We start from the raw sequence: 22,241 nt of genomic DNA, 5'->3' as shown, positions 1-22,241 counted from the left end.
GGTGGGGAGGGACGGGAATAGGGTGGGAAATAAATGATCATCTTATCCATGTATCAGTGGACGTCTTGAGTGACCAGTCGGTCATCCGTCTAATCGACAGCCAGTGTAGGATTGCATTCTTCACATCCTCGTCCTCTTGATATGATCTTCTAACACGGGGGATATCTCTAATCACACCGTGCACTTTATTTTTTTCTCCCATGTAAGCCACTTCCGCTCTTACTAGGTGTATTGTTGATTGAAGCATATTTTATTTGCTATTGATCAGTCGTAGATGGCCCGGGGCCCCCCGGGACGTCGTTTAGAATGCAGCCACTTTGGTCCAAGTTTCCCAGTCAGTGCCGTGTGCCTGGCTTGCGAATGATCGCCAATCTGGCGAGCTATTAAAATGAAGCGAGTCTGAATGGACGCCCATCCCCCGGGAGATTTCACGTTTTTTTTTAACAAAACATAAGGTTTTATCTCTTACTGAGGATACTATTGTGGAGGGGGAGGGGGGTTGAAGGGATGGTGGCGATTTACACTTTGATAGTCCGGCATTTATTTAGCGATAATTTTCTTGTTCAATGTTCTGGTAGTTTACAAGTGTAGAATACTGACTTATTGTTTGGTTACGATTGATGAAGATAAAACTAACCCTAACCTTAAGCCAAAGGGCTGAACATAATTTTGTCTTTTGTTTTGACGCTCCTAATTAAACGTTTATGTTTAATACTCAGCTTTAGATAGACATGTGTGGTCGGTGAGATGTGTCTCTACTGTCCTATAGACAGCTCTATATCACCTCTGTAAAACCGTATATAGCTGCTAGTGCAAACATTGTGTGCGTAATGTCCTGATGTCATATGACAACTTGATATAAACACATCACCTCTATAGAACCATGTATACCTCGTCGTATATAAACTGTGTGACGTATTGCCCTATAGACAACATGATATAAACACACCACCTCTCCATCTGGCCCTATATAAACTGTGTAATATAAACACATCACCTGTATAAAACCATCTCAGCTGGCCCTATATGAACTGTGTGACGTATTGTCCTATATAAAGTGTGTGATATAAACACACCACCTGTCTAGCTGGCCCTATATAAACTGTGTTATATAAACTGTGTGATATAAACATCACCTCTCCAGCTGACCCTATATAAACTGTGACGTAGTGTCCTATATAAACTGTGTGATATAAACACATCACCTGTCTAGCTCGCCCTATATAAACTGTATGATGTATTGTCCTATATAAACTGTGTAATATAAACACATCACCTGTATAAAACCATCTCAGCTGGCCCTATATGAACTGTGTGACGTATTGTCCTATATAAAGTGTGTGATATAAACACACCACCTGTCTAGCTGGCCCTATATAAACTGTGTTATATAAACTGTGTGATATAAACATCACCTCTCCAGCTGACCCTATATAAACTGTGACGTAGTGTCCTATATAAACTGTGTGATATAAACACATCACCTGTCTAGCTGGCCCTATATAAACTGTGTGATATAAACACATCACCTGTCTAGCTGGCCCTATACAAACTGTGTGGCTTATTACCCTATACAAACTGTGTGATATAAACACATCACCTGTCTAGGCGGCCCTATATAAACTGTGTGATATAAACACATCACCTGTCTAGGCGGCCCTATATAAACTGTGTGATATAAACACATCACCTGTCTAGGCGGCCCTATATAAACTGTATGATGTATTGTCCTATACAAACTGTGTGGCTTACAATGCCAGGACATGATAGATTATCTCCCTCTACAAGCTTTTCTCTTCTCATCCCGTCAATAGAGTCTAATAGAGGCTCACACAGTTCGCCCATTGAGGGTTAATCGACCGATTCATCAGCCTCTAGCATTCGATCACCCCATTGATTTACTTCTACTTTTTCATGTACCCAAGTTTTAATCATTGAGAAGGTTACTTGAAACTATACACTGAACGTATTCTCATAATATGTATACGAGTTCGCCACTGCTACGTGGTCGAGTGATAGCGCACGATAGCTATCCCCACGTCGAGTTCGGTTCCCGAACTCGATTCCATCTACCGTCCAGGATTTCATCCTGTCCCAATGGGTACCTGACTTTAGTTAGGGAAATCATGTCGACTGGTCATTAAAGTGATCACGCTATACTTTAAAATAAATGCCGTTTTGAAAAAATAAACAGGTTAACTCTGCTTCACCTGTCCTATCTGGTCCAACAGGGTGACTTTCCATTTGTATTTTCTTAAATACAATATCATTCCAGAAATAAACACTGCGCACTTTGAAACAGGAACTTAGATCTATACTTACCACTCGGCCACACTAGAGTTGTATTTGCACGTGTTAAATGTCGTATTGGACATTAAATAGACAATCTAAATGTAAACAAATGATACACATCCACACTAGAGTTGTATTTGTACATGTTAAGTGTCGTATGGGACGCCACATAGACGATCTAAATGTAAACAAAGGATACTCGTCCACACTAGAGTTGTATTTGCACATGTTAAATGTCGTTTGAGTCGTCAAATAGACGATCTAAATGTAAACAAATGACACGATCTACACCAAAACATCCTCTTTCAACTTCATGCACTCGTCCTGTAAGTAATTGTGCTTCATTAACATATAAAAGGTCATGTAAATACCATATAGACATAATAAATATTACCCCATAATTGACTGAATTAACACATTTATCCCATTATCCTGGACATAACCAACCCACTATAACAACAGCTACAGCTGAATACAAAACTATTTGTATGGTGAATGTGTGCCATCATGTGCAGGCAATTGAGCAATATAAATAGCACTTTCGTCTCGGCCTTTTATGTCTATTTATAGCTTCTCTTTTTTTTTTTTTTTTTTTTTTTTTTTATGCCCGTCTCTAGTTCAAATTGCAGCAATTTCCGAGTGTTCTGTTAAACATCACGATACACTGTACTCTCTTTCATTATGTAGACGCTTTCATCACAGAGAATCTGCGCGGACTTTTTAATTTTCGCGGAAGTCCGCGCGTTTTAGTGGATTTTTTTTTTAAAAAGTGCTTTTTGTTAAGTTTTTTATGGCTTTTAAAGTGACTTTTGAAATGCGATTTTAATGCGTCTTTTCTGTCAGAGCCTAAGGGTTGATCTAGGAATGGGTAAAACGGGGATTCCGTTTTTAAGCACACGTCAAAGTTTACTTTGTTGCGGGTTGGTAACTTTGATGCGGAGACTTGCTACTGGGTGTGTTCTTAACGTTAAATGTTGACACTTACTCACTAACCTGCTTTAACGTAACCATTAACAAACTTTGGTACTATCCGTAACGGCTTTCTTATCCCTGACGTTTTGTTTGATTAATCACCAACTGTGATAGAGAATGTATGTAACAAAAACTCAAAGCACAATATAAACACCAACATTAAACATAACATCTTCTTAAACATAACTCTACCGCTAAAGTAAACCCCAACACAATCCATTGAACGCAAACGCTAAACCTAGCTTAAGTTTTGCGTTTAATTAAGAAACTATTAAATACATTGTTTAAATACCCATCGTTTAAAAAAATAGTATGTAGTCTATATATTTTAACATTACACTTACCCTAAACTTAAAAAAAAAATGCGATTTGATTCAATCCTAATTCTAATCTTAACCCTTACACCTATGTGGATTTAGCTCTATATGTTAATCTCCATGTGTGCACACACTGGCTTATCGGCCCTATTTACATACCTTCTACGAGAGGAAGCTTTTGTAACATGCGCTCTCTTAGTTACATACTGTTTGCTTTAGATTTACAAATGGAATTAACCCTGTATGAAGAATCTACGCTCTTACGGAAAAAAAATTATCAAAGTATTATTTAGATGGCATTAGTTACTTTATTTGTTTAGCTTTCAAGGCTGCTGAGGTTAGTATGTTCTTTTAGGTAATGACCACAATCGGGAACTTCCGTTTTCACGATTAGGATCTTATGTCTAGCTAATAATAAAAATCGGAAATTTCTCTTCGAATCCTACGTCACGATAGGAGTGAGTCTTGTGAATTGACATTGGCGCACTTGTTGAGGATGAAGCATGCTGGACGGTGGCCGACAACCGAGGCATCGACCCAAAGCTTCGTGCTGATTGTGTATTGATTGGAGTGGCGCTGGTCAGAGGGATGTGTTGACCGTTCTCATTAGACTAATGCATGTCTTTACCTCCCTCTTTGGCTTCGTAAATGTTGTCTTAAGATCATCTAGATGTAGAGTTAGATAAATCGTTATTTTAGAAGCATATTTGCCGTCATTGTTGTCTCAAGATCATCTAAATGTAGAGTTTGATACATCGTTATTTTAGAAGCATATTTGTCTTCATTGTTGTCTCAAGATCATCTAAATGTAGAGTTAGATAAATCGTTATTTTAGAATCATATTTGTCTTCATTGTTGTCTCAAGATCATATAAATGTTGAGTTAGATCAGTCGTTATTTTAGAAGCATATTTGCCTTCATTGTTGTCTCAAGATCATATAAATGTTGAGTTAGGTAAATCGTTATTTTAGAAGCATATTTGTCTTCATTGTTGTCTCAAGATCATCTAAATGTAGAGTTAGATCAGTCCTTATTTTAGAAGAATTTTTGGTTTAATTAAAATTAAGTTATACAATATACTTAAGTACCGCCTCCCCCCCCCCCCCCCCTTTTTTTTTGCTTAGTAAATGTTGTCTTAAGATCATCTAAATAAAGAGTTCGATAAATCGTTAATTTAGAAGCATGTTTGCCTTAATTAAAATAGAGTTACGCAATATACATAAGTATTATTAGAGTTGTTATACAGTACTGTTATGCTGAGTTGGAGGTATAGTTATGTTATGGTTAGTGCATGTAGCTGGTTTCAGCAATTCTCTTATAGCTCTCGTTAGCCAGTATTAAATGCGGAATAGAAGCCATTGCTCCTTTGAACGGGTTTTGTAACATCTGCTGACAATACGTTCCCAACATATGGCTAGATCAAAGAAACAGATGAGCAGTGTTTTATAATTAAATGTTTTACTGATGGTTTTTTGTAAGTAACCGGCGTATGTTCTTTGGTTTAGATCAAAGCAACAAATTACGGATGTTGCTTTTTGCATTTATTTATGGGAGCAGATGTTTATTGAAACAAACAAAATAAGCCACGCCCACTTTTTTGCTAATTGAAATTAATTAAATATAGCCCACTTCACACCGGTGGAAAATAATTCGTTTAATGATTGGCTTGTTTGGAATCGACTTCCTGGCAAATGTCCGGCACCTTTCTATTGTCGGGAATCGTCTCTCTGTCAAATGTCCGGCACCTTTCTATTGTCGGGAATCGATTCTCTGGGAAATGTCCGGCACCGTGACTTATCGGAAATCGTCTCTCTGGCAAATGTACGGCACCTTTCTATTGGCTTGTCGGAAATCGTCTCTCTGGCAAATGTCCGGCACCTTTCTATTGGCTTGTCGGAAATCGTCTCTCTGGCAAATGTCCGGCACCTTTCTATTGGCTTGTCGGAAATCGTCTCTCTGGCAAATGTCCGGCACCTTTCTATTGGCTTGTCGGAAATCGTCTCTCTGGCAAATGTCCGGCACCTTTCTATTGGCTTGTCGGAAATCGTCTCTCTGGCAAATGTCCGGCACCTTTCTATTGGCTTGTCGGAAATCGTCTCTCTGGCAAATGTCCGGCACCTTTCTATTGGCTTGTCGGAAATCGTCTCTCTGGCAAATGTCCGGCACCTTTCTATTGGCTTGTCGGAAATCGTCTCTCTGGCAAATGTCCGGCACCTTTCTATTGGCTTGTCGGAAATCGTCTCTCTGGCAAATGTCCGGCACCTTTCATCATCTTGTTAAGCGGCATCAGCCAAGGTAAACTGTGATCACGGGTATATTCCCTTTGTTTACTACTCGTGACGGACGAGTTGTCTTCCCCTTGTTTTACAAGCCCCCCAGCCCCCAACTCCCCGCCCAGACTAAACAACCCGACGGGTTGGTTGTGTCAATACATGCATGGCGTCGCGATTGACGAACACGTCCTGAGATGCTGTTGTTGTTGGTGGTGGTGTGGTTGGGTCTTAGAGTAAGTCACGTGACAGTTGTGGCGGTGATCATTGATCAGACATTGACGCCATCATTTGCTCGTGTAATTCATGCCTAGCCTGGGGTGCTTGTAATCTTTTTTCAATAATCTTTTTTTTTTGCGTGTAAAAAATGCCGAGATAATAATATAATATATAATATCGAGGTTATTTTGACTTCAGGTATCGTATGTTAATGTCAGGGGTATGATTAGTGCTAGCTTCGGGGGTAGGAAGTTGGATTAGAGTCAAATATAGTATCAAGATTAGGACTGTATATTTGTAACAAATGCCGTTTTTTTTGTTCCGATTGGAATTTTTAAACGGCTCATGTTAACAACATATCCTGTATATTGGTAACAAATGCCGTTTATTTGTTCCGGTTTGAGTTTTTAAAGTCTCATGTTTACAACATATCCTGTATAGCAGTCGAGAAGCAGCTGTCTGGTTTCAACGGCCCCACCCTCACATACATCGCCATCTTGAGACACGGGTGCCAGAATTAAACGGCCCCACCCTCACATGCATCGCCACGGGTGCCAGAATTAAACGGCCCCACCCTCACATGCATCGCCACGGGTGCCAGAATTAAACGCCCCCACCCTCACATACATCGCCATCTTGAGACACGGGTGCCAGAAGTTGAGCAGCACCGACCCCCGGGCCGGATCCGTCTGATTTGGCACGGTCTGGCGAATCGATTCTCCATGTCGTCAGGATCTGGAAGAACGTGACACCGGACCGATCCACGTGTACATTGTCTGATTACTCGAATAATTCTCCCCCTCCCCCTCCACGTAATCGCTCATCTGATTACTCGAGAATAATCGGTTACGTGCCCTAAGTCGGTTATCGATGCGAATATGAAAATGTCAAACCGAACAAATTATGTGAAGATCTTTATTACCTGCTAAAGAAAAAGAGGGGTATTAGTTTTTTTTTAATTTTTATACTGCTGCTGACTGTGATTTGTATTGGAGCTGTTGGATGTGCCATCGCTTCTATAAACATTGACAGCTGAGCTGATTGGTGGCTATTTCTCGCCCGAGATTGTGTCGTAATTAATTTATAATGACACGCGGACATAAAAATAGACTTGATCGGTGTGGGAGTTGATAGGGGCGTTAACCCTTTGGTGATTGTAAAATATTTTGGGCCCTAAGCTAAACTTACTGTATTTCCAGGCGGCATTAGAACTCGGATCCGTCATTGTTGTTCGTCTTCGTGGTTTAATCGATATAAAAGTATAGTAAAAAATGCATACACTCATATGTAACTTGACAATAATTTACAAATGTAGAGGTAATGGCCGGATTAATTTTGACAGTAGTAAGGTATCTGATAAACGATATTTGTTTATGCATTTAATATAGTGCAAGTCAATTGATTTTTATACAGTGGGGGAATTTTTATGCTTCCAGACCTGGTTTTATTTTTTTTATTATATACTTAACAATAATTAAAACAATGTTCTTCATGTAATAACTAACTTCAGTTGCAACATTTTTTATTAGTATTTTCTTTCACAAATGGTATTTTCTCTCCATATAGGTACATACAATCACCGTGTTACAATTGCTACCTTATTGTTCTACTTACTAGTAGTACTTTTAACAGTTAAAGCTATGCCTGTCCTATGTGTTCAGCCCCATACTTCCAGCAGTTTCTACACTGTCGCTAGACTTGTTATATAAAAGTAGTACTTTCTTTCAGTAGTTAGCGCCATAATTACTGAAGAGTCTCAAGCTCAATAATGCATGGAATAGCTACATTATTGCTATACGTGCTATATTAAAGTAGTTGTTTCATTCAAGAATTAACGCCATACCAGTAGTATATTAGGTCCCTTTTGGACCGCAGGCGCAGGCGGACGTGGATGGTGAGGGTGAGGGTGAACAAAGGCTATATAGGAAAATACTCCCCGCCTGGGGGAGGCGGATGGACAATGACATATAGTAAAATACTCCCCCACCTGGCGCAGGGTGAAGGGTGAGGCGGATGGACAACGGGATATAGTAAAATACTCCCTGGGGGAGGGTGAGGTACATCATCATATAGTAAAATACTCCCCCACCTGGGGGATCAGGGTTAAGGGTGAAGGGTGAGGGTTAAACATGTTATATAGTAAAATACTCCCCCAACTGGCGCAGGGTGAAGGGTGAAGGGTGAGGGTGAAGGGTGAGCCTGGCGCAATGAGATATAGTAAAATACTCCCCCACCCTAGGGTGGGGGAGGGTGAGGGGACGTAGGTCAATAGGTCACCACAGGTGACCTTGTGACGTAATCAGAGGTGACCTTGTGACGTAATCACCATCGGTGACCTTGTGACTTGTGATGTAATCAGTGACCTTGTGACGTAATTAGTGACCTAGTTACGTAATTTTAATGCGTTTTTTTTTCACCCTCACCTAATATACTACTCATACCTTCTCTATGCCCCCAGTCCAAGATCCACATTATTGCTAATCTTGTTATATAACTTTCCTTCAAAAATTAACGCCATACCTTCTCTATGTCACCAGCCCAAGATGGCCTTTATCTACATTATTGCTAAGCTTGTTATATAACTTTCCTTCAAGAATTAACGCAATACCTTCTCTATGTCTCCAGCCCAAGACTGCCTCACGTACATGCAGAATGGCAGCGAACTGATCAAAGTCCGGTCCAACAGCCGCCAATACCATCGATTTTTCACACTCAGCAACGATATGACAGAGATACGCTGGCAACCAACCTCCAAGAAACCGCACAAGGCCAGAAGTGAGTTCCCCTGTTGCGTTGTGTCCTTATCTAGATGTACTGTCGTCTGCCTCTGTGGTTGTGGTTGAGTTTGGGTGTGTGGTGTTTATCTTTAGAGTATGTTTTCTAATATTTAGTTTGTATCTGCAGTTGTGTAAAAGGAACCAAGATCTCTCTTAATGTTATTCATGTGTTTTTCCGTTGTGTGTGTGTGTGTGTTGGTGTGTTGTATTCATCTGAAGTGTTAAAAATTAGTTTCTATTAGGAAGTGTAAAGTTATAGGATGGAGGTTCGCCTTTAAAATTATGTTGTGTATATGTGTATAACTGTTTGTTTTATAAGCTATATAAAACACTCCCTTCCACACTCCCTTATATATATATATATATATATATATATATATATATATATATATATATATATATATATATATATATATATATATATGCGCATCCAGTAGCTCTTGGTTTACATATACACATTATAGCAAGGATAAAACGACCATATTTTTTTCCTCATTTTCCAAGAGACAATTTCAGTTTATGGCACTATCGGATTTACCAGGTTAAGCCCGCCAATAATGTCCACAACTTCTGAGAAAAAATATACACTCGCTATCTTTTTACTTTCTCGTATATACGAAGTATAGAGAAAGTATTATAATCGTGCACAAAAATCACTAGAAATTTTAACAATTTTCACCGTATTACACCTCAGTCCTTCATCACATCCGAAGTATAGAGGACTTATTTTAATCGGGCAAAAATGATCAATCCAGATTTATCAAAATTAAGAGGTTTTATGCGTAATCCAGTCTGAAAAACTGGGCTTTGCAATTCTGTCCGTATGTCTGTGTGTCTGTCTGTCTGTCCGTGTGTAAACACGATAACTTGAGTACCGTTACAGCTAGGTTGATGAAATTTTATACATACGTATTTTATCAAAATCGTAGATCCGTATCAACTTTTGAGCGATTTCCGATAACCGGAAGTGGTACTTTTTCTACTTTGAATTTTTCATAAGCCTATAATTTGAGTACTATTTCAGATAGATAAATGAAATGTCACATGTAAGTAAAAGATCTAATTCTCGACCTTCTGTTAAATTTTGAGTAATTTCCATTGACCGGAAGTAGTAATTTACGCTACTTCCGATTTCTCAAAAAACTAATGTAAATTTTTGAAGTACTAATAATATTGCGCACTATTATGCACTTTTTTTATTTGGCGTTCACTTGGTGTGCAATTCTTTTGTCTACGAGATTTTATTCTATTTTTAAAACTTTAAGTATTTAAAATGGATTAAAAATCATGTCTATAGCCCGAGTTCCCATCCCCTGTTGTTTTATCCTAATATATAAATCCCCACGTTCGCACATCTCTCTCTCTCTCTCTCTCTCTCTCTCTCTCTCTGTCCGCAAAAAATTTTCGCCGGACATCACATCAGAATCGGCAGCGATATATCGAGAACTTTTTACGGACTTTTGTTGAAAATAATATGTTAGATGTTTTAAATGTATAACCACAATTTTAGTTAAAGAAGAAAAATAAAAATTAAAGGCGTATTCGAATGTAGAGAAACAGTATTATTTATGCAACCGGAAAAGCATTAATAGATGTGAAAAAGAACGCATAAAACTGTGACGTCACTATTGCTTATACATTAACTAATGACGTCATCTGCCGTGTTTAGAATGAAAAGAAATGAACTATTTCATTCAAATTTGATTTAGATCTACGTACACTATGAAATGTATACAATACAATTTTTCCGGCCTAAACTCATAAAATTTATTTTATGTATTTGGATTCTAGATCTAGAGATTCTAGATCTAGACTAAATCTAAATCTAAATCTACGCAATAACTAGATCTAGACGTAGACGCTAAGATCTACATTTAGACTCTAACTTCTCTAAAATCAATTCCAAAAATAAATTTCTATATTAGGACTAAACTATTTCAAGACTTATTTATTTTATACAAAATCTTTGTTTGGAACTGGCTAATTTGGGATAAAAAATTAATTTGAAAGAATAGGCATATTCGCGTAAGTTAAGATTTTAAAATACGTGTTTCATTCTCCGTATTTTATAAGGTGCCTAAATAGCGGAGATGTTAGTGTACATTAAACCACGCAGGTGGTGCGGGTTCGGGACACAGCAAGTCAACTTGGTTAATTTAATGTATTCTTTTTTATTATGCTCGGGCTAAACTTAAAAAAAAATTCTTTTAGGAATCTAGATCTAGATCTAGATTGTCGGGTGTCCGATAGGGCACTTCCCGGCGCCGCAGGCGCTTCAAATTTGGCTTGGGGCGACAGAACACGGGGGCCGGTTGGCCGAAAAGTCTACGATGTGGGGGTCAAAACTGACCTCGACTGACCGGTACCTTATATGAGCTATAAATCGAAAAAAAATGTCCACGGAGGAACCTCTTCATAACTCTTGAGGTCGTAGACCGACCTTCAGGCGAATTAATTAAGCATTCAAATTCTCAATGTTTTCGAAAGCCTAAGCGAAGCTGGGCAGCATGCCTAGTATAAGAATATTCGAGAAAGTTTAGGGGAGATTACTCCCGGTTTATTTTTATTATTATTAAAAATAAAAACACGAAGATCCAGTTTCTGGATAATGAGATCCCATCAAATCATGCATAAAACCGTAAGGAAAAGGGAAAAAAACACATCTTTAATGTGTGAGGCAGTGACATTTATGTCCGAATATTCGTCGATACTATTCTGATAAAGTGTCGATAATACACTACCAATGCTTTATGGCAGTGCCTCTCATCTGTGGGTGCCACTCCCCGGATAATCTCAGCACAACTCTATCAGTTGGCTCTGAAAATTGGAAGCGATTGAAAGCACGGGATCTGCGGGGGTCTAAATTTTCTGGAATCAATTTACAGCGAGTCACAATGTGTTAAGATGGCCAATAAGGAAAAAACGAAAACTCGTCTGAAATGGCATGAGGAATACAACGTTGATTTTTTTTTTTTTTTTTTTTTTTTTTTTTTGAGTTCTTTAAAAAAAAAAGTTTGTATTTGTTTTCTTACTTGGCCATCAGCAGAGAGAAGAATACAATGGCCGGGGTATAAATAGAGCCCCTGGGGCAGACGGTGAGCAGGTTTACCTTCACGTCGTGTCGGCTGTTTTCTCTCTGCCCAGGCAATTCGCTTTTGGCCTCCGGGCGTTGGCTGAGAAACGGGTCAATTATGTGAACACTGGTGGGGAGGGGGGAGCTTGTAGGTCCACGCAGACAGTCTTTTAAGCTACTTTCATCTTGGTTTCGTTTCAAAAGAAATCAGGACTGTTTTTTTTTTAGTTAAAAAAATTGTAAAAAAAAAATGAAATAGATTAGCGTGTAGGCGGTTGAGAATAGTACAGTAATTTAAATTATAATGAAGGCTGTATTTTCATTTGAATTTTATTTAAAATAAATCATTTTTCAAAAGAAGGTTGAGTGATTTTCGAATTATCTTCACTTGACTCGCCAACACGTTTTCGTCTCTGTAGGAAGTACGCAACAGCAGTTATAGAAATTGTCTCGCGAATTGTCCAAATAAAATGAGTCTTATCAAATAAATCAGTTTTGTACTCAGTGACTTAATAATTATTTTAATCAGGTCGTGAAGTTTAAAAACAAGGAATAATATACTACATAACCCTAACTATTAAAGTAATTACAATTACATATTTTAGTTTAATTTCCGTTTCTGTAATAATTAAATTTGACTTTTTACAAAATCGTGCTTTATTGCTACCTCGCTATAAACACTGCATGAGAATAGTGTAAGGTGCTTCAAAACAATTGCTATATGTCTGCTATATATTGGAGATAAGAATAAAACATTAAAGACATCAGTAGGTTTGAGAGCAAGATGGGTTTTTTTTTTTTTTTTTTTTGGTCTAGGGATTAAGGTTAGTGGGTTTTAGGGTGAAACCATAGTTATATATTTTTTAATCGATTTGATTAAAATATTGATTTTCGCCTTTATAGTATTATCACCGTGTAATATTTTTTTTAACAACCTTGGGGATGGTATGTGGGGCGTGTTCTACCCTCAAACGAAGGCAAGCTCGAGAATTTTAGATTGACTTGACGTCAAGATTGACCCGAAGTCCTTTGTGTTGTTTGTGTTTGTGGACCGAATCGATGCCGGCTTTAGTTCCCACATACAATGCGACCAATCTATACTTCTTCTCCCCGGTACATATTAAAACGTCCCCTGGACGGATTCGATACACGTTTTGATAGTATCGCCACCCGTGTCCCGGCAGTGACCCTAGTCTTAATCCAATCCCAAATACTGACCCTAACCCTGATACTTACCCTTATCCTAAAACTGACCACATCTCTAGTAATTGCCCTAACCCATATCGTATATATGACAACGATACTAGTTGTTAAAAAAAAACTCGATACGATACTTTATTCTTCTGTAGATTTTATAAGCCCCCCCCCCCCTTCCTCCCCTTCCACTCTTATCTTGAAGCAAGCAATCCAGATTTTCTAAAGGGGCTGAAAACTTCACTGGTCACCATGTGATACTACCAGCGGTGGTAGGCGTGTGGGTAAATAGTTGTCTTGATGTCTCGGGTGATCTGGGTGGTCGATTTCAAATCAGCCGGTGGTAGGGCCAACAATAGGGGAGGGGGGGGGGGGAATTGGACGCTTGGGCACCCCGCAGCTCTGGGAGATTAACGCTGGAGAGATAATGTTGTTAGTTGGGTGTGATTGGGGGACTAGGGGGGGGGGTTAGGAGGTGGGTAAGGTGGTTGGTAAAAAGTGGTGGGTTTGAGTGGTTGGTTGGTTATGGTGGTTGGTAATCGTGGTTTGGTGATTGGTAATGGTGGTTAGGGTGGTTGGTAACGTTGGTTGAGTGGTTGGTAGTGGTGGTTGGGGGGGGGGGGTGGTTGGGTGGTTGGTAACGTTGGTTGAGTGGTTGGTAATGGTGGTTGGTAATGGTGGTTGGGGGGTTGGTAATGATGGTATGGTGGTTGGTACTGGGCGGTCGGATGGTTGGTAATGGTGGTTGGGTGGTTGTTAATGGTAGTTGAGTGGTTGGTAACGGTGGTTGAATGGTTGTTGAGTGGTTGGTAATGGTGGTTGGTAATGGTGATTGGTAATGGTGGTTGGAGGTTGGTAATGGTTGTTGTGTGGTTGGTAATGGGCGGTTGGTAAACGTGGTTGTGAAATGTGGTTGGTAAATTTGTTGCTAAATAATGTGGTTGCTAAATGCTGTTTTTAAATATGATTGGTGGAATTGTTGGTATATGTGGTTGGGAAATATGATTAGGTGTTTGATAATGTTGTTGGTAAATGTGATTTGCGTGGTTTAGAAATGTGGTTGTGTTTTGGTAAATGTGGTTGGTAAGTGTGCTTAAGTGGTTGGTAAATATGACTTGGTGGTTGTTAAGATGGCTCCAAGTTTAGTAAACGTGGTTCGTATTATTATTATTATCATTATTAAACCTGTCAAAGCAAGTTACTAAAAGCCGTAGGCAGTAAGAACTTCAGATGTGACTTTACTGTTACAATATTCCTGTAGGACTGTCTCGTAGTCCACGCTCACCACCCACAACCATACCTTAACTCTAACCCTAAATTATATCAACTCCAACATTCTAGCCAATCAAAAGACACAGAGAGGTATTATGCAAGCTACAGCCTGATCAAAGGCCACAGGGAACTTCTTATCGGAATAGACCGTTTATTTGAGCACGAAAGCTAATTTACCCCGGAACCTTTGGTCTCTTTTATATTTTGATAAAAATGTTAAACCAAAAATTTCTGTACCAACCTCTCGATCCGTCGTTTCGTAATAATTCTTATTAAGGGGAGACCAACTATCGAAGCAGCTCATCAGGGGAAGTAACTCATCAGGTGAACCCACTACACGAAACTGCAAGCCAAACCCCTTTTCCTTGGTCTAGAAACTCTTTATATTTTATAAAAGTAAAAATAAAAAAATATAAAGAAGTAAAAAAAAAGATAGATTGAAGCCATGAACGACCATTAATTGTCTGACCGCTCAATGGCCCCCTCGCACGAGACAAAAATGGATTTTGACCTTAATTAAGACGTTCTATGGCGTAATGGGCGTGCAGACGAGCGTAATGATAGGTAATAACAGGGAAGTCTGTCCCCAGCCCCGCGCCTGTAGAGCAGAAATATCTCTTACATCACCCAGCGTCTGACGTTTGACGTATGTCGCTAGTGAATAGTTCGCACTTTAGCCGTTACTAGAAGCATCACTAAAATAGGTATCTTGTATAATCTAATTATTACATTTAAGCAGAAAATTCTTAGAAAGTATTAGTGTAAATATTACATTAAAAGTAGTATTATGTATAATCCAAAAATTTATTGTAAGCATAAAATTTTAAGACCTGATTGGTATAAATACTACATTAAAAGTAGTATAATTTAAAATATAATATATTGTAAACATAAGTTATATACACGAGTGATGTAATATGACATTAAAACTAGTGCCATGTATAATTTTATATTAATTGTAAGTATGCATTTTTAACACACTACTGGTATAACTACTAATTAAAAGCAGTATCATGAAAATGTAATAATTTATAATAAGCATACAATGTTTAGACCCTAGTGGTAACTCACTTAAAGACACATTTAAAAATCGTTGTAAGACGATTGCTATATGAACATTCTTATAGTAGCTGGCTAATCCAATCTCAAATTGGCTGGCTAATCCAATCTCAAATTGGCTGGCTAATCCAATCTCAAATTGGCTGGCTAATCCAATCTCAAATTGGCTGGCTAATCCAATCTCAAATTGGCTGGCTAATACAATCTCAAATCAGCTAGCTAATCCAATTTCAAATTAACTGGCTAATCCAATCACAGAATAGCTGGTTAATCTAATCTCAGAATAGCTGGTTACTCTAATCCCAGAATAGCTGGTTAATCCAATCCCAGAATAGCTGGTTACTCTAATCCCAGAATAGCTGGTTAATCTAATCCCAGAATAGCTGGTTACTCTAATCCCAGAATAGCTGGTTAATCTAATCCCAGAATAGCTGGTTACTCTTATCCCAGAATAGCTGGTTAATCTAATCCCAGAATAACTGGTTAATCCAATCCCAGAATAGCTGGTTAATCTAATCCCAGAATAGCTGGTTACTCTTATCCCAGAATAGCTGGTTAATCTAATCCCAGAATAGCTGGTTAATCTAATCCCAGAATAGCTGGTTAATCTAATCCCAGAATAGCTGGTTAATCTCATCCCAGAATAGCTGGTTAATCTAATCCCAGAATGGCTGGAACACATTTTCGAGATAACCGACCCCAATATTATTTAATTAGAAAATATATTTATATATAGAGGTGTTTTTTTTTAAACAAAAACAAAAAACTGCATGGTTAGGCTAGACTTTTTATAAAATGTGTAAAATAAACCAAAAAATTAAAGAATAGCTGGTTAATCTAATCCCAGAATGGCTGGAACACATTTTCGAGATAACCGACCCCAATATTATTTAATTAGAAAATATATTTATATATAGAGGTGTTTTTTTTAAACAAAAAACTGCACGGTTAGGCTAGACTTTTTATAAAATGTGTAAAATAAACAAAAAAATTAAACGGATAAAATGATAGTAATGGTGTAAGTGTAGGAAAAGATTAAACTGTCTGTGGTAAGCTCGTGTAGTTATGATACATTCTAGACACAAAACATTAGGATCGTTTCGACATCCCACACATCATGATAAAATTGTATCTCCATTTTCAACAGCCATGGGGAAATACTTTATCTCACATTACCTCTGTTTTCAGATTCAGTAATTCAATAGTTCATAATCACATAACATTAACTTAGTTTTAGACTTAATAGAATATCAGTTGCGGGGCCACAATTTTATTTCCATTTAATCGACTTCATTAAAGTGTATATTGGAGTGGCTAGACTTGGTTAAAAGATTCCGTAGTTTTGATACTTGCGTTATGAATAACTGGGTATGGCTGATCTATCCGTAGGATAATAAATCTGCACATGATTGGTTTTATGATATTTCTGTTTAATAAGCATTGCCTTCTGAACCTTCACACATACACTCACACATAAATATGTTACAATACAGATTTATGGAGATTTTTTTTATTGCAAATGAACAGAACGGATTGAAAACAAAATACTGGTAATATTTTTGTCCATACAAAAATGTGTAGGCCCTAAACTCGACGCGCCGAATTTCTTCTCTCCCTTTATTTAAGACCAGCCAGTTGTCTAACTTTACTCCCGCGCCGAGAACTTGAAACGTTTCATTTGTCTGGGAGCCTTCCTATGTTCAGTAATCAACGCAGCATGAACGTTAAATGTGTTTCTTTTTAGCGTGAAGTTAATCCATTTAAGCAATCACTGGCGCGATTTATATCCAATCAAACGGCATAATTCAATACAACTTGTTATTTGTAATACAAACTATTTTAGTTTGTTATTCGTTTACTAAAACTCCAAAGGTGTTTTTTTTTAACGTGTGCTGATATTTTCATGGCATTGAATAGCCCAGAGACAACGCGCTACATTTGTTAACACGAAAGTCTTCAATAATGTTCTTGAAGACATCTTTAAAGCTCATTAGATATTGACCAATAACCACATGTTGAAACGTATACGCATCCCCATGCATAATTCCTTTATGTTCACAAGCAATTGAAACAAACCCTGCCTCACCAGTTCCAAATAGAGTTATGTAACAATGAACGTAAATTGAAATGAACTTTAAAAAAAAATAAGTTAATCTAATTTCCTATCCCTTGGTTTTGTTGAAAATTTAGACCTGGTATTAGGGCCTATTCACGCGTGAAACTTGTCCAGGTATCGATAATGCTTCGGGAATTTGTGCCGCGGTATCCCTTTCATGGAGGAGAATTTTATTTTGTACTCGCAATTTAAAAAAAAAAAAAAAAAAAAACTTTATTGAGATGCATTCGACCATTTTCAGTGGGCTTCCTACAAGAAATGTTCGGCTTTTTCCGGAAACTGGCTCTCGGGAATCTCGAGTTACGGGACGTGTTTTTACGATTATGGATTCATAAAGTCGTTGGATTATTCGGTGCGTTCAAGGTTGAGCGATATAAATAGAAGCATGTATACACGACAACGTTATTTCTTTGTCAAAACGCGGCTTTGATCAAGTAAAAGAAAATTACAGTTAAGATATATTATTAAAGCCAGACAAAGGATACTAAGCCATACAAAGTCATTTCAAAGCCACAATGATTCAAAGAACCAGAAGAATTGTTATTGTTAAGATTGAATGGTAGAGGTAGACAAGAGACACAACCACACAGAAAGGCTAGACAAGAACCACAACCACACAGAGTTGCTAGACAAGAACCACAACCACACAGAATGGCTAGACAAGACCCACAACCACACAGAATGGCTAGACAAGAGCCACAACCACACAGAATGGCTAGACAAGACCCACAACCACACAGAATGGCTAGACAAGACCCACAACCACGCATAATGCCTAGACCCACAACCACACAGAATGGCTAGACAAGACCCACAACCACACAGAATGGCTAAACAAGACCCACAACCACACAGAATGGCTAGACAAGAGACACAACCACACAGAATGGCTAGACAAGACTCACACAACCACACAGAATGGCTAGACAAGACCCACAACCACACAGAATGGCTAGACAAGACCCACAACCACACATAATGGCTAGACAAGAGCCACAACCACACAGAATGGCTAGACAAGACCCACAACCACACAGAATGGCTAGACAAGACCCACAACCACACAGAATGGCTAGACAAGACTCACACAACCACACAGAATGGCTAGACAAGACCCACAACCACACAGAATGGCTAGACAAGAGACACAACCACACAGAATGGCTAGACCTACAACCACACAGAATGGCTAGACAAGACTCACAACCACACAGAATGGCTAGACAAGACCCACAACCACACAGAATGGCTAGACAAGAGCCACAACCACACAGAATGGCTAGACAAGACCCACAACCACACAGAATGGCTAGACAAGAGACACAACCACACAGAATGGCTAGACCTACAACCACACAGAATGGCTAGACAAGACTCACAACCACACAGAATGGCTAGACAAGACCCACAACCACACAGAATGGCTAGACAAGAGCCACAACCACACAGAATGGCTAGACAAGACCCACAACCACACCGAATGGCTAGACAAGACTCACACAACCACACAGAACCAACGATTCGCCCCGAGCACACAGCGTAAATGCTAGGACGAGTCCATTTCTCACCACCCTCTGACCAGCGGATATGTCATGTCTAGCTATAATTATCTATCTGTACTTTCCTGACTTTGTCAGTACTTTTATTTTCCGTTTCCAACTTTACTTTTCTGATTGAACCTTTCTATCTTTATTTTTTTTTAATCCTTTTTTTTTTGCTCCGTCTACATTGTTGTGTTTTTACTTCTCTGTCTTTACTTTTCTATATTTACTTTATGCCTTTACTTTTCTACCTTTATTTTTCTGTATTATATTTCTTTACCTTTATATCTTTATCCCATCTTTCCTTTGTTTCTTTACTTTTTCTGTATTTAATTTTCTGTCTTGACCTTTCTGTCTTCACTTTCCCGTACATTTTCCCCGGTTCCATTGACTAGTAAGGGCGAAGAAAAACAAAACTCACTGAGTCGAATACTGCTGTTTATGTCACATGTCACATGACCAGCATCCATTCCTCTTATCACCAGCGTTAGACAACGGGATCACGTGATCACCAATGTTAGACAAAGGAATCACGTGATTACCAATGGTAGACATCTGAATCACGTGATCACCAATGGTAGACATCTGAATCACGTGATCATCAAATAAAATTAGAAATGTAAACCCTGTTTTTTCTTTAATGCAATAGTACATGAAACGATGTTGATTAGTTTATTTTGTACTTGAGAGTTCAACCCCGGATATAAAACAGCACTAACCTATTTATATGATGTGTAAAGTATACTTGGATCGGTGAGAACGATAACTAAACATAAACTAACACTAACGCCTCGTGGTTGAATGGTAGAGAGTTTATCTGCTAACCCGAAAGTCACATGTTCGGGTCCCTAGAAAAAGTCGTAGAGTTCGTCCCTGAGTCATCTAGCTCTTATGAATACCCAACTTACGTTAGGAAAAGTAAAGGCGGCTTGGCATAGTTCTAAATACAATACCAATTCATATGCCTAGTGTGCAGAAACAGGTGGACTCTACTTCACCTACTCCCGCCGGATCCGAAAAGTAACTTTTACTTTACTAAACCTCTTCATATTGCTGAAAATATTTTTCTTACGGTTAGCTTTAAAGACGTTACTGGCTTACTTTAAATAAACAGTTCTTTTTTTTATATTTTCTTAAAAGAGTTGCTGAATTTTTTAAAACCCCAAATCTTAACTTGGTTCAAATCCGTACTCCGGCTAGTAGCCGGATTTGTAAGACGTCCCCGGAAGCCACAGAGCCTGGCTAAGTAACAAGGTCAAGTACACCGAGACCAGCTGTAGAGACCAGCCCTCGACGCTGCCTTATGGCCGTTAGGTTGTCAGAGCTGGATCCTAACCACTTAAAAAAAAACCAGACTCTTAAAGAAAAACCTTGTCCATTGATCCGTCTTGATTCTTCACTCCTTGTATAGGCAATCGTATACCCACTGTGTAGAACTAGAACTTGTTTTGTTTTCTTGAGCATGGAGGGAGAAAGGTATTTGTTGTTATGGGAGGAGAAAGACCTGTTAGCATGGAAGGAGAAAGACCTTTGTCATTGACGAAGAAAGACCTTTGTTTGTCGGCATGGATGGAGAAAGATCTTTCTCATCGAGGACGAAAGACCTTTGTTATCATGGAGGGAGAAAGTCCTTTGTCCTTATGGTGGGAGAAAGACCTCTGTTATGGAGGGAGAAAGACCATCATTTGGGGAGAAAGAGCCCTAAGTGTATCCTAGATGTTTCTCAAGGTCAAGATGTTTTCTAAGGCTGCCATTGCCATGTCCTGTCCCTCATATGAGTTGAACTATCCCCCACCCCCACACCCTCATGTCAAAACGCTTATCTGTGCATTAGGGAGAAGGATGGGAGCATTGTTTACATCTGAAGATGCAGACATCGAGTGTTCACTTAAATATGGGGGGGGGGGGGGGGGCCTAAATTTAGCTACATTTGTCCTTTAGCGCAGGCTAAAAATATTCCATCTTCAAACTGTTGATGTGATCTGCCTTCGTGTTTTAGGCGTGTGACAATGTAAATATGCCCTGAATATGGAGTTATCCCCCTGTATAACCTCAATGCCATTATTACTCTTTTCGGTGTCACTGGTTAGTTAATGAAAAAGTAAAGGCGGTTGGGCAGGTACTGACCAAACATTTTCAATGCTTACCTAAATATCTCATCTTATATCCCATCTTTATATTCACCTATATACATCTTCCTATATACCCCTATATACCAACTCCTTTACAAAGTAAAAAATTGAAAAAAAAATTCTTTAGATCTGGCGATCCATTAGGCAGATGAAGTAGAGTTCATATGTTTCTTGACCTCGGCATATGAAGGGCATACGTGGTCAACACTTTTCCCAGCCACCTTTACCTTCCCTAACATGAGTTAGGTACCCACCAGAGCTGGGTGGACTCATGGATGTTCTACTAACTTAGATCCGGATTCGAACTCTAGACTTGCGGGTTAGCTCTCTACCACTTAGGCCACAACTCTTTTATACCACCTCATTTATACCCCATCAAATATACTTACCCTTGTATCCCCAGCTTATAATCATCAAGTACCCACATAACCCACACCCTTCTATTTACACGCTCCAATTCACCCCCTCACCTTTTTAATTTAAACTAAACAGAAAGAAAAGCAGATCTCACGTGAAGTGGGGGGGGGGGGGGGGCGAATGCAAATAAAAATAAATGATTACAGTTGAAAACAGGAACTCAAATATCTATCTATATACTACTAAAAGTCAAGTTTGTTCACATGTTTGAATATTTATTTGTTTGTTTGTTTGCCTGATCGACTATTGCTCATGGTTGCACTCATCGTGGAAAGCTGTAAAATAGTATGTAGGTAGAGAACAATTTTTGTTTTAAGACAGACTGTTAATCACAAATTTATTTAAAGACGTTAATTAATTTATTGATTTATTCATTGTTAAATTAACCGTATTTTTTTAAAAATGTTAATACTTTGAATAAACTTTGTGGGGATAGTGACGTCCCTTGATGTGTTTACTTTTTTGGTACAATAAAAATGGCGGACTCCATCATAGACTTTGTGGCCCATTCAAAAGTTTAACGCGTTACAAAGCTAATTTTCTGCCGGCTATAACTTAAACAATACGTCCGTTTGCTGTATTTATTACGT

General features: G+C 38.6%; 1 protein-coding gene across 1 annotated transcript in view; it reads left to right on the top strand.

The window, feature by feature from the left end:
- The first annotated feature begins 8,685 nt into the window (after positions 1-8,685).
- Positions 8,686-22,241, top strand: part of LOC131928797 (inactive phospholipase C-like protein 2) — a 98,883-nt gene continuing 85,327 nt past the window's right edge. The window contains exon 1 of the mRNA XM_059284925.1: positions 8,686-8,845. Coding sequence (XP_059140908.1) covers positions 8,686-8,845 — 160 coding nt within the window. The remainder of the gene's footprint in view (positions 8,846-22,241) is intronic.

The sequence above is a fragment of the Physella acuta genome, unplaced genomic scaffold, assembly GCF_028476545.2.
Source record: "Physella acuta isolate Inbredline_101_S28 unplaced genomic scaffold, ASM2847654v3 ptg001550l, whole genome shotgun sequence".
NCBI classification, from domain to species: Eukaryota; Metazoa; Mollusca; class Gastropoda; family Physidae; genus Physella; species Physella acuta.
This window is presented reverse-complemented; position numbering and strand designations above follow the sequence as displayed.